The following is a 13,901-nucleotide window of genomic DNA, read 5'->3' as shown; positions in this document are numbered from 1 at the left end:
ATATTTACAAAAAGTTTCGAGTTCCAAATAATTTGTAAATAAACCAATATGTCTGCTTTCATAAGTTATTTGAAGAATGCATGAATTTACTGCTTTATGACTGAAATGCAGAAGTTTTAAAATGAATAGCTATAAATACATTTTTACCTTTTTATTTTTCCTACTGAAAGATAAGTAAAGAAGTTTTTAGAAATTTTCTTTTTGCATTTAAAAAAGTTAGTATATGAACTCTTTTTTTCTTAAAAGGAGAAATGACTAGATAAAAGCAGAACATTTCAATTTAGTACCCTATATTTTGGCATTCAAAAACAGGTCTTAATTTAACAGTGAAGAAGACTATCAGAAGGCTGATTTGAAGTTAGTCTGAGATTTGTAGTTAAAAAGTATATTAGAAACATATCTCACACTAAATAAAACAACACCTACATTACTATATATACATAAAAGCCCCTCCTTTGACTCAACCAATACCATAGATGCAGAATGAAGACATTGGTTCCTCTGTAGAGGTATCTTATTATTTAAATTCATAGGAAACCCACATCCCAGCACAACATGTAGGAAAAATATCACCTCACTGACTTCAATCAAAGTTTCTAGAAATTAGAAACACTACTTTGTTTTAGGATCTTACCAGAAACCCTGGATGCAAACCAGTTGTTTGACAATAAAAAAAAAAAATCTTATTTTGGTGGGAAGGAGTCAGGTGTCTCAAAGAAATTTTACACAAATCACTTTAGAAAGAACCAGTAATTTCAATGACCACCTAAAGCTGCTGCTGGGCGGCCACTATTAAACAAGTGCTTTATTCAGCCCCCTGCCAAATCTGTATTTATTTGTTTGGCTGTACTTTATGCCAATGAAGTGGGCAGATAGTGATATTCCTGGCAATACAGCAATGGGAAAGCAGTTTTTTGCAGATAATCTATAAAACCCGTAGTGTTTCAGACTATCCCTTTTATTGGCAAAGCAACTACAGACCTGCCTCTCCTGGTATTATTTTCTAAGTTCCAAGTCCCAGCAGAGGCGGGGCAGGGAAAGCTTTACACACATTTCCCTGATGGAGCATTTCTGCATATTAAACAGCAGCTTACACAGTCAATGACTCCTCTGCTCCCACGCCTGATGGGCACAAAAAACTGAAAGGACAGATTCGAGACTGGCGGTTGTCCTTACGAGAGACATTCAGTGATGTGTTTTCTGTCTATTCTTTCACAGTATTGACATGAGCCATTAACATCTGCAGAACTTGTTTTAGCTGGCAAAAGTTGGGGATCTGGGAATTGATCGGAAAGGTCAATTTGTTTCCAAGATTGTTGAATCATATTCAAAGCACATTTCCTTAAAGTGCTAAAAGAAAAATAACTTAAAGATGAGATTCCTAGTACACTTTAGGACTTCTTTTTCAATGTTTAAAGAATTTGGTCAGTGTTAAATTTCTCACGAAGAGGCTTTAAATTCAAAGCCAAGTGAAATTTAGGGCTAATCAACCACAAATTGTGTAATTCTGGATGAAACAGAGTACAGATTCAGTTTTCCATTTGAGTTTAATATATTTTGTTTCCTCCATTAGTACCTAAGTTTTACCCACTTCACTGCTGATTGTCAATGATCTAGATTAGAAAAAAACCTGAGTTAAGTACTCTTATTTCATTTTATAAAATTAAATGTTTGTAAGCAGACTTATTGCTATATCTTCAACACATACATGAAAAGAGTATATAAATTGATATTATTTTGAATGAGAAAAACTGTAATTAGAAAAGCTAGTAACTAGGAGACTGGTAATCAAAAATAATTATTTCAGGAAAAATATCACAAATTTATATATACAAAAATAATATATATTTTTGGATCTTATCAGCTATTTTGGAGGTGCATTTTGCTTCAAAACACAGACCTTTATAGACCAAATCAGCAGTAATGAACAATAAGTAAGTTTACAGATTATCCTGTTTGTGTTTCCAAGTATTTGATTATTTTTACCTAATGGGTTATAACCTAATTATAGATTTTTAGTGACCAATAAATAAAAACTCCCCACACACTTGAAAACTAAGTTTCTATTTTACAAGCTGACTCATATTAAGAACGATGCTCAGCCACCATTTTGAAAAGGAGATCAGCATTCTGACAGAGGCCTAAAGAGCTGAACCAAACATACAGCGCTTCCAACTAACCTGTCAACTGGGTCAATATGAAATCTGGATTTTTTTGTTTGTTTGTATACAGTGTTACTTCTCTGGTATGAAGTATTGGACACTGTTTTCATACAGCAATGGAGAGGTTTTATCTCTTCTGATAGAGGTGTAGGGACAGCCACCAGGTCAGAGTGCAAGGTGGCACAGATAAACCTTAGCAAGGAAGCCCTGGGAATATTTATGAGGGCAAAGGTGGGTCCTCTGATGGGAGGGGCAGACAGAGGGTTTTCTTAACAAGCCTCAGAGAGCTCATCTTCATGCTCTGAGGAGCTGCAAGAGGAGCAAGAAACTGGTAACACCTAGAGTTTATGTATATTACAAATACCGCTTCTGATGATAAAATGGCCACGTGTAAAATAAAAGGTAGGTAACGTATATGCCACTTCCAGATCCCCTATTTATGCACTAGTGCTTTGCTGTCCAGTATGGCAGCCACTGATACGCACGTGATTTTGAACACTTAGTACAAAGAAAATAATGTAAAATATCCCATCAAGAATTTTTATAGTGATTATATATTGAAATGATAATACTAAATATATTGAGGTAAATAAAATATCATTTAAAAATTAATTTGGGCTTTAATTTTTACTTGTTGCTGATGTGGCTTCCAGAAAATTTAAAATTACACCTGTGGCTTGCATTGTGCTTCTACTGGCCAGCGCCTGGAGGACAGGAAATATGCTTACTTTGTAGTTGCTGAATGAAGCCTCGTGCCCGGCCCTCAGCAGGTGCTGCAACATTGTTTGTAGGACAAAATACACCTCTTGGAAGTGATATTCCTGACCCAGGTTAAATTTTCATTTAAAAATAATATATTTGATATATAAAAAGGAATTTGGAATTTCTTGCTATCCAGACACAGGAACTAAATATTCTGATAATTTTCATACTAATTCCTCATTATCTAAACTCTAGCTACCAACCAAACTAAGAAACCAAAACAGATCTGGGTAGCAAGGGACACTTATATATACAAGTACCTAAGTTTGAAATATAATATGAACTACCAGATGACCAATACTAGCAAGGCTATTGATGTAGTCACCCAGATTCTGCGTCTTTGCCGCCACCGTTTCCAGTAGAGCTGCTGTCCTAAGTTTTATGTCTACCATTCCCTTCATTTTCTTTTAAAATATGTCTATCTCTGTATCCCTAAACAGTGTATTGTTTTCTCTTATGTTTTTGAGCTTCATAAAAAATTCTATAGTTTGTAGTCTTTTTAAACCTGAAGACATTATTTCATTAGCAATTCTAAGTCAACATTTCTTACCAAAGCAATATACTGTTTTTGAGCTAGAATTTAAACATTAATTATTCTCCATGGTTGACAACCTTTTTGTTTTAACATGTTTAGAAGTTATAAAAAGTGGGCAAATGGATTAATTAAGATGAGAACATGTCTTCATAAAGAAAATTGCTTTACATATCTATGCAAGGGAGAAGGATTTAAGACTTAACCTGCTATTACCTCGATAATATAGAGGACTATATTCTTGTAGAAGCAGTACAAAATGCACTTGGAGACTCTGTTATAGTTCCAGGCACCATGGACCATCAATAAATTCTTCAAATACTTGAACTAAAATAAGAGTGGAAAAAATTAGTGTTTTCCTTTTGCTAGGATCAGCTGACTGACATGACTGGTGTGTTTTGCAGAAATGATGCTTTACCTGAGCAATGGAGTAATCTGAAGAATTAGCTGCCTGCAGGCCTTCATTACCACTGATACCGACACCCACATGTGCCGTCTGTATCATGCTGACATCATTGGCTCCATCACCAATTGCGAGTGTTATGACTTTCACTTGTTTCTTAACCATCTCAACGACTTCAGATTTTTGAAGAGGAGAAACCCTTAAATTAGAACAAATGACCAATTAGCTCTGTTTCCAGGAAAAAAAAAAGGGGAATTCTGAAATGTCAGTTGTCTTGAAGAATATAAGATGCAGAAGAGCCAAATGAATATATAGTTCTATGAAGAACCATTATGGAAAAGTCTTAGGTTTGCAGACGTGTGGTTTTCTGTTAACCAGGATGCCACTTCAAGGGATAAAAATAACATTGAAGTCTTAGAAGCAAACCTCTAGGAGACAAACAGAAGCTATAATACCTTGTTAAGCACTAGTTTACCAGTTTACCAGTACTAGTTTATTTCTTTAACAAGTTTGCATTAACTTGTTAGAGAAATAACATTTGAGTTCAGAAATTCCATTGCTTCCTAACCAATAACATCAGCATTTCTAATTTTTCACTTTTGAATGAAAGAAGTCAGAAAGGCTGTTGAACAGTAGTTCAAATACTAACTAAAGCCTATACCATTTATGGAAAAGAAAAGTTGGAGCCACTGACGCTGATCTTAGACAATGTAATATATACCTAAAGCAACTTAAAACTCTACTTAAATTAACAGTAGGGAATTGGCTAACCTTGCGACCTCTTCTCAGACACCATGGTCAATCAACCGTAGTAAATACCAAATGCTTAGTTACGTATTTCACGTGCCTCAGTTTTGTTTCAAAGCTACTGACTAATGGCCAAGTAGAATCAAGCAACCTTCTCTATAAAAACGTGGATCAGTAACAGAGAACAGCAGCACCCATACTAAAATCATTTCTGGTATTAACCTTGGATCAACTTATCACAGATTTTGAAAAGTCACTTAAGAAATAAACCCCACAACAATGACAGAAGGGTCGAAAAACAGGATGTGTCAGTGCAATTAATATATTATGTATTGGCGATGGAGGAGACAGAAAGAAGAACTAAACAGCGAACTGGCTCAGTCAACTATGAAGACAGTAATTCAACACTAAGAAACAATATTAGTGAACAAGTAAAAATAACGCGGAGCTAAATTCTTTATCAAGGTTAAGTGGAGTAGGTGTCTAATATCTGCTGAAACAGATGGTCAATCATTTAGTATTCTACTTCAAAACGAAGATCATTACTCTGAAAGAGTCAACACCTTGCACATTTTCCTGATTATTTCTTTAGGAAAAATTCCTAGCAGTGGATATTTAGCACAAGCAGGTATTCTCAGGAGGCCCCACTGCTCTTCAGAAAGGCTTCCTTCGCCCAGAGCAGCTATGGGTTCTATTTCAGGTTTGAGAATCATTGCCTTGGGCTCTGAGTTGCTTGCAGAATGAACCAGTCTCCCCATCCTTGCATACCTAGTGCTGATCCAAAATAGGTACTCAGTAAAAGTATGAAAAGTAAGTTTATATGAAAGAGTTATTTTTAAGTGCTTTTCTAAATTTCCTTTCAGAGTCTAGCAATTGTGCAAAGTGGCACAACTGTGAATACCAGAGAACAGATGATGACCAGGCCATTAATGAATGGGCTTTTCCCACTGTAAGCCCCCATTTTTCTTTGAAGCAATTTTCATGTCATTTTCACAGTTTATTTATTTTTTTCTTAAATAGGCTACCATTAAACTGGTAACGCCACCAGCTCCAGGCTGGTGTTTCAGACCTGGACTATAGCTGATGTTTAGCAAATGTCAAAACTTAAGTGGACTAATAAACAAATGGGAAATGGGCATGAAAAGAGAGAAACATTTGAAAACATTTGTCAAATTTTCTTCATAATTTAACAGTCTTACAATGTAAACACACGTGAAGTTACACTATCAATGGAGCTAGAAAACAGTGGTATTTTTTTCACAAGTGAACGTCTCATAAAGGAGACATCTCTGTGTCAGAGCTAATATTAGTGATTTAAAGAAGCATCAGAAAAGAGCTGGATTAAACTTTGTTTTCTTTCTTCATGGCTACTATGATCAACCACTGCTTTCTCTGCTCGACACTGCAGTTTTCAATACCCCCAAATTAGAATTGCCTGAAAATTTTCACCAACTCTGTGGGTGTGGTTAACTCAGGTGTTAAAAACAGAATACAAATCCCCTTGGCAAGAACAATATCTATTTTTAAAAATATCTGATGATGAAGTGAGAAACATCCCCCAAATCACACTGCTGCTGCTACTAGCTAAGGCATCTGCTTCTATTATCAAGCTAAAAGCAGATACCTGGGTTGGAAGAAGATTCAAGAAACAGTGGGAGCCCTCGTACCCCTGAAGAGAATGACACAGCAGTTGGTTGGGAGCTAAAGGAAGATGTCAGATTCAAGGGGGGATTCATAAAAAATAAAATATACCTACTTGAAACATTTAACTCAAATATAAATGTACAAACTTGTGATGACGGGCAAGGGGCCTTACCTTGTTTAGGGGTTTGCTGTTTGAAATTATGCCTATTTTGGTTGCAGAAACCTCCCTCATGAGGTGCAATCCATGGTTGCTTTCATTAAAGACTAGAATGTAATGATGCCCTTCACCCAAGTTTATTATATTACCCACCCCAAATTCAACAGCAAATATTTTAAAGCAACTCAAAAAGTCTAGAGTATTATGCCTGGTTTTCCTAGCAATGATTTTGACTATGTTATTATTTTGAAGACTTATGATATACTTAAATAAGGATGATGACTTTAAGTAGCACAGGAATGAATAGATTAGGGAACAAGCACCCACTGATTTCCGGGAAACACCGGGTCCACCCATAAGAGCAACGGGGAGGGGTGCACTAATGAGTGACCTTCCAGCTCTGGGCATGAGGTGCTGTGGGAACCTGCCGGCATGCCTGAGGAAGGAAGTGTGGTTTAAAGGGACTTAGGTTACTCATGCTGAAATCAGTTAAAAAAGATCCTCCATGTTTTTAAAGCATCCATTTTAAAAAGTGTTCCTTGCTACAAAGGGGCTACAGGATAGCAACACAAATGAGAAGACATTAAAAATGAGTGTAGCATGAAGCTTTTTGATGCAATTAGCAATACTTGATCATTTTGGAGGGTATAGAAATCAGCATGATGAGTTAGAATCTGACTTGGCCTTGGCAAGAAAAGGAAAGCTCATGGCAGGTAAAAGAAATAGCATATAGTAAAGATTTTTACCTTCATGAAAAATGATCCACACTATATTCCTTCCCACTGTTTTGTTACTACCTCATAAAAGGGCATTTACTTCACTCATGAGAGTTTATTTTCTTGACTTTGGTACTCTTGCTTCTACATTTGTACAGTTTCCATAATAGTCTAGAACAGTGGTTTTCAACCTTTTTCATCTTATGGCACACACAAACTAATGACTAAAATACTACGGCACACCAAGAAATATACTTTTTGCTGATTTGACAAAAAATAGGTATAATTTTTATTCATTCATACTGGACCACTATTGTTGTGTTGGCTGTTGTCATTTTTTAAAAAATTTGACAATCTATGGGAAAAGAGGTCAGTGCCCTATACTTAATAGTCAGTCATTGCATGTTTTAAAAATTCTTGCGGTGCACTGGTTGAAAACTGATGATCTAGAACAACCTCACCACACAAGTTAATTCTTCCAAATGTCTACCAAAATCCACACATCCATGGTTGAGAATATTTAAAACCTTAATTTTACAAATACCATCAGTGACCCATGTATAATCCAGAAAGCAACCTATATATATTTTAACCACCCATAGGTCTGCCTCAGGCTTTAAATGATTCACAGTTCTCTTCGCTTCTACTGTTGCTCTTTATTCTCCAGGAGAAGCCAGAGCCTCTGCAGCAAAAGACCACATACATATCCAGCATGTGCTGTAAAGGTCTGGCTTTCTTCCCCATGGCTCCACAAACAGAGGGTGGTCCTTTGCAATACAACCTAGCAGTGCACTGAGCGCAACATGCTTTTCAGATATTATTTTGGCTGAAGTTTCTGCACGTGTTATTCATTACTCTCCTCATTTGCTATGTAGTAATGCTCATGGCCCTGCGAACACTAGAATGTAGTACTGGAAATCTTTTTACCATTTAAACTAGAAAATATATAGAGTGGCCCAAATTATATAAGCCCCATTCTGCACTCTTTTAATGAGATTAGCTAAATGAGTCACCTTTTTGAATGAAATATGGATAAAAATTAGATATGCAGGTGTATACATAGACACATAGTAAGGAATAGTTTAAGGGACTTCCTACAGGTAGACAAAATAAGTACAATAATTTATCTTACTGTATTATATTTTAGGTTAATTACCTTAAATATCTTATACAGTAAAAAGTATACTGATACAATATTATTTAAAAAACACTATAAACTTATAAGTTACTATAAAGTTGTCTTTAGAGGGTGAATCTAGAAAAACAATAAAGAACATGGAGAAATATAGTAATTCCTTATTATCCTGAAATGTTTTTATAGTGATTTGGTATGGACAGAGCCCCTGTATTTATCAAGCTTGAGAGCTGCTCTTGGGGACTATTTAGAGATCAGGATCATTAGTGTGGGGACTTGCTGTACTTAACTTTGCAACAAACTTCCTAAGAATTCTCCTTGGGAATATCAGTCCATTCCCCATTGAGTCATATTCTGCTGACTAATAAAGAAATTACAAAAAAGAGAGAAAAACCTAAGAGAAAAACTCATGAGATCTTACTTGATTCTTTTTTGAACTGAAATTTGTTGGGCTCTGAAAAAGTTTTAAATTCAGGAGGAATTAAAATATGGCAAAAAAAAAAATGTTGTCTTCCATGTACCAAAATTGCCAAGTGTCATAACACTTCTAGAAACTCGCCATCAGTTTATTACTGGAATGAAAACAGCCACTTACATAGCAAATCCTAAAAAAAATACTTAGCATATCGTACGTAATGAAACATTCAACCATTTCTAGGTAAGCAAATTGTGTTATTCAAACAAACAAAGAGTGGGCACTTCCTCAGCCTCCCAAAACAGTATCTGTTGATATACTGTGCAGGCAGGGGCATCAGTGGAGTGAGTTTACAGAAATAGAATACAGATAGCCTTTCCACAAGACAAAAAAGGAAAGTCACTTTAAAAAAGATTTCCCTTTCCAAATGCATTTTAAATGCAAAACTTCTCTCTTATGGAATTCAGGTTGTTTTAGGTAAACTACTACTCTTTTCCATTTCAATGGTTCAGTTAATATTTAAAATAGTGATTAGTAATATCGACAGTATATATTTGAGTATGCATGAATGTGTGTGTGTGTTCATGTATGTAGGCATCCCAAATACTAACTGGCAAATATACCTTACATTGTAAAAGGTACTAAAAAGGAAACCCCTAGTAGAAATTTTTATTGCAGTATTCATGCCATAGAATTTGTCCATTGTGCTGTTTATTTATTTATTTTAAATTACATGTCGGTCATCTAGTTATCTAGAACCTAGCATTGTACATAGCACGGAGCAGATGTAAAATTGGTAGTGGAACTGACTAAATGGAAATTTTGCAAGAAAAAGGAATTCATTTCATTATCTCATGAGACTAACTTTATGACTCATTCATTTTTGACTGCTGTTAGGGTACAGACTATGTAATCTGTGTCTAGAGTATGGAGGAACTATATTCTAGGATTTTGAATTCTCCAGGCTTTCTCACATGAATGGAAAAGACAAGTGAAAATCTATTCGGTGGAGAAGAAAACAAACTACTAATTCAAATAGAAGAGGGTATGTTTAGAATGGATTAGAGTCAGATGAGAGGGGGCCTCTGCATGTCACGATAAGAAGTGTGAATGTCACAGCTAGCTCTAAGCAGTAGATATCAGGGGAAACACGAAGTGGTGGATACTTGTTAGAAAGCAAATAGCATGGAGGGAGAGTGGTATTTCAGGGGCCCTAGATTAACAAACAGGCGAGGAAGCTTTTCAGCTATATTACTCACTCCTCATGGAGCCCTGTGCAGGCCCAGGCTGACCAGTGTGAGGGGGGCAAGAGTGGGCTGGAAGGAGCTAAGGGGCACCTCTCTCATTACAGCTGTAAACTTTGGCTTAGGCTTGGAGCTGTGGAAACTCAAAGTCCCCCAAAATAACATGCTTGAAAAATAACATTCCAATGCCAGGAGTATCCCCAATGCCCTACATCTAAGACCCCAGAAAAATTCCCACCATATTCCTTGAAACAGGAAAACCAGAGATTTCTGGTCAACCTCAGGGCATGAAGCCAGGTAGGCACAGCTTCCAATGACTTACATGTGATGACAGACACTTGAAAGTTACCTCAGTTCTCTCAGAATGTGGTTGCCTCTAATAAGAGCTGTGGTGGGTAAAGTAACTAGGGGAAAACAGAGATTCACTAAGCTCAGATTCAGCTCTGTCTTCAACTTTGCCTCACGTTAGGACCTAGCCTTTACCTTTCTCTCATTTGGGCAAACAGGGAAATGTTGTCTCACAGAGAAAACTTTTAAGACAGGAGAAGGTCATAAGTACAAAGGCAATAAATGACTTACAAGAAAGTAGAACTAGTAAAAAAATATATAACAAGGATTTAAAAGAAGTATGATAAAAAATCTTGGAAAGATATGAGTAGATAGAACCAACTAGAACATAAGTCATACAAAAATGTAACTGCTAAAAGAAGGAAGCCAATAGTAAAATGAGTAGTGAATATGATAGAGCTTGAAAGTTCAAATAAATAAACTGTCCCAAAAGGCAGCAGGAAATTAAAGAAAATATTGTAAGAAAAATGAAAAGATATGGAGATGACTGCACATATACAATGTGAGACCAAGAAGAGAATAAAAAGGGTCAGAATGAAAAAGAATGAACGATAATTTCCCAGGACTAAAGAAAGACACGTGTCCTTAGATTGAAAGGACTCATACAGTGCAAAAACAAACAAACAAACAAACAAAAAACAATACAAGAAAAAGGTATCTACTCATAGACATATTATGGTTAAATTAAGGTTAAGAAAAATTTCTAAAAGCTTCTAGAGAGAAAAAACAGATTACTTACAAAGAAATAAGATCTGACACTGGATGTGCACACAAAATTACTTTACTATCTTTGTGGGGGGGGCAGAAAAAGGAAGGCATACTAATGTAGATAATAAGCCCACATGTGGTTATCAAAACTATAAAAGTAACCAGATATAGATTACATGCAGATTGTAAAGCTTTCAAACCAGCAGCAGAAAATCTGATTTACACAGTGTAGAAGTAGGAGGAAGAAAGAAACAACAACAAAAAGCATAACTAATGAAAAACAGAACATAAGATAGGAGAAACAAGGCCTAATATAGCAGTAATTACAATAAGTATACATGGGTTAAATTTGTTGTTTGAAAGACAGATTCAGGTTGAATTGAAACAAACAGGTCCAGCAAAATGGTATCTAAAAGAGACATACTTTATAATAACAGCAAATATACATAAGGTATTTGGTCACTATGTTCTAAGCTCTTCAGTTCTCAGAAAAACTCTGTATGAGATAGGTCACTAATGTTATCATTTTACAAATGAAGACACTGAGGAACAGAAAGATTATATTACTTATGGTAAAACAGCAAGTAAGTGGTAAAGTCAGGATTCAACCCTAAGCAATGTGGATTTAGAGACAGACTTCTTAGTCATTGTATTATACAGAAGGATTGAATGTAAGGGTTTAGGAAGAGAAAAAAAAAAAGGCAAGGCATGTATGAAGCAAAGGAATGCCTGGTTAGTAATTTTAATACCAGGCAAAGTAGAATTTAGGACACAGGAATGGCCATAACGCTCAGAGAGAAATCTTTTTATATGATAGTATTCCTCTTACCAGAAATATTCAAGTAGGCCATAAAAAGGAAAATCTGATATTGTTTCTAAGAATAACATAATTTTAAAGAATAGCTTCCAATGCGCTGAATACATATATTAACCCATGTATTCCTCAAACCTTATGATAACAATTATTTTTCTCTCTATTTCAAAGATGAAGACATTGGGCAATGTGTTATCCAGCTAGTAAGAGGTGAAATCTGCACTTAGATTCTGGAAAGTCTGGCCTCAGAGCCTGAGTGCTTGAGCATATAGCATCACAGTGGAGGGAAAGCGGGGGTTGTTTAATAAGTGGTCCTGGGAGGATTTGTTCACTAGGTAGAAGTAAGAAACACTGATCCCTCTCCTTCATAAGATATAAAAAATTAAACCTCATGTGAATTAGAGACCTCTATGGAAGACACAAAGCAGGAGAATATCTTTGAGAGTGGGATTTTCTTGGTATCATAAAGCACAAACCATAGGGAAAAAATTAATGAAATTTGACTATCTCAAGGTCAATAATTTTTAGTCAAGGAAGAACATCACAGGCAGAATTAAGAAAGGATCCAGACTAGATTTTTGCCATGTCTATGATCAACAAAGAATCGCTTTCCAGAACACACAAGGAATTCTTGTACATAGGCAGAAAAATAAGATAGGAAACCCAATATAAAGTTTGGTATCCTTATCCCTCTTCAGTGTGCTACCTTTTTTCATAGCTCCTGTTACCATTCACCTCATATAAGTCTGATATGTAACAAATCAATTGTTCACTCACACACAGCAATGACTGCCTTTTGAATGAGTATTTATGTTACTGAACAATAGTTACAATGTGAAGGCAAGAACTACTTTTTCCTCTTGTTCACTGCTCTATTTATAGCACTTTTGAAGGTGCCTGGCACATAGTCAGTGTTTGAAAGACATTTGTTGAATGAATGAATGAGTAAACTTCCCAAGTAGAAATCTAGAGAGGTAAACAGTTCTATGAAGAGATGTCCAAGCTCCCTGGTCATCAGAGACATGAAAATCAAAACAACAAGGTGCCCCTTTTCAACCATTAAATCGGCAAAGTTATAAATTCAGGAATGCTAAGTTTGAGGATGAGGTAGAGAAAAGCAACCCTCCTACATGGATCTGGGAGTACACACCAGTGCAGCTGTTTGGGAGTGAAGTGGTGATCCTGATTGAAATGAAATATGCATACAGCTCACAGCCAAGCACTCCCATTCCTAAGTGTGTAAGCTAGAAAAACTCTTGCATGGGTGCATCGAGAAGATACTCATTTCAGCACTTTGTGACCTCAGAGATTTAGAGGCAACCTATGTGGCCATCACTATGGTAATGGATAAATACAATGCTGTATATGCATTATTATGATAGTAAGTGGTAGTGAAAACAAACTTGTTCTACATCTAGTAACATGGATAGGTCTTAAAATTGTAGTGAAATTAAAAGGGCAAAAATTTATATTGAAATACTATAAATATGTCTCTGTCCCTTAATTCAACATACATATAACAATATTATATACTTTTGATTCTCATTCTTATAAGAAACTTTTCCCCTCAATTAAATTGCAAGCTGCATGAGAGCTGAAATCTTTGTTACTGCTATTGTTTTCCTTCCATTTTTCACTGTATCTAGCTGCCCAGATGTAACACCATTGTTAGAATGGAATAAGAAGAGATCCTGACTCGTTTCCCGTACTTTTGAGAGTCTTGCTTTGGTCTTGTACCAACAATGCCCCTACCTAGGGGCTTCACTTGAAACTCAGGTCTCTCCCGACTTGTCCTAGACCACACTTGTGCTTCCAAGCTCCGACACTTGGCTGATCTTTTGAAAAATAAACTGAACAGTCAATGGAATCTTGGCTGATACGATGTTTGGAAACTAAGGAGTACAGAAGATGCTTCACAATGGAGGGTAAGGAGATTTTATAGTTGGAAGGGGAAGTGCTGTGCGTGGTGCCTGCAGCTGAGGAGAGCCTGTCAGAGATCGCAGCTTTGCAGCTCCCTCCCCTCCCAGGGCTGGGAACCCCCAGTCCTATGCCTGGAGCAACTTGGATACACAAAGTCTAGAAGATGCAGGCTGTACGCATGCACCACACGCACG

At 36.3% G+C, this 13,901-nt stretch overlaps 1 protein-coding gene across 8 annotated transcripts in view; it reads right to left on the bottom strand.

Annotated features, from left to right (window-relative positions):
* The window catches only part of ATP8A1 (ATPase phospholipid transporting 8A1), a 219,998-nt gene that overhangs the window by 44,146 nt on the left and 161,951 nt on the right, over positions 1-13,901 (bottom strand). For all 8 annotated transcript variants that reach the window (XM_090266926.1, XM_090266927.1, XM_090266925.1 and 5 more), the window contains 2 exons: positions 3,875-4,058; positions 3,673-3,783 (listed from right to left, as the gene is read on the bottom strand). In XM_090266926.1, coding sequence (XP_090123052.1) covers positions 3,673-3,783; positions 3,875-4,058 — 295 coding nt within the window. The remainder of the gene's footprint in view (positions 1-3,672; positions 3,784-3,874; positions 4,059-13,901) is intronic.

The sequence above is a fragment of the Furipterus horrens genome, unplaced genomic scaffold (genome assembly GCF_987537825.1).
Source record: "Furipterus horrens unplaced genomic scaffold, mFurHor1.1.pri manual_scaffold_2, whole genome shotgun sequence".
Taxonomy (NCBI): Eukaryota; Metazoa; Chordata; class Mammalia; order Chiroptera; family Furipteridae; genus Furipterus; species Furipterus horrens.
Note: the sequence above shows the minus strand (reverse complement) of the source record. Positions and strands in the feature narration are given on the sequence as shown.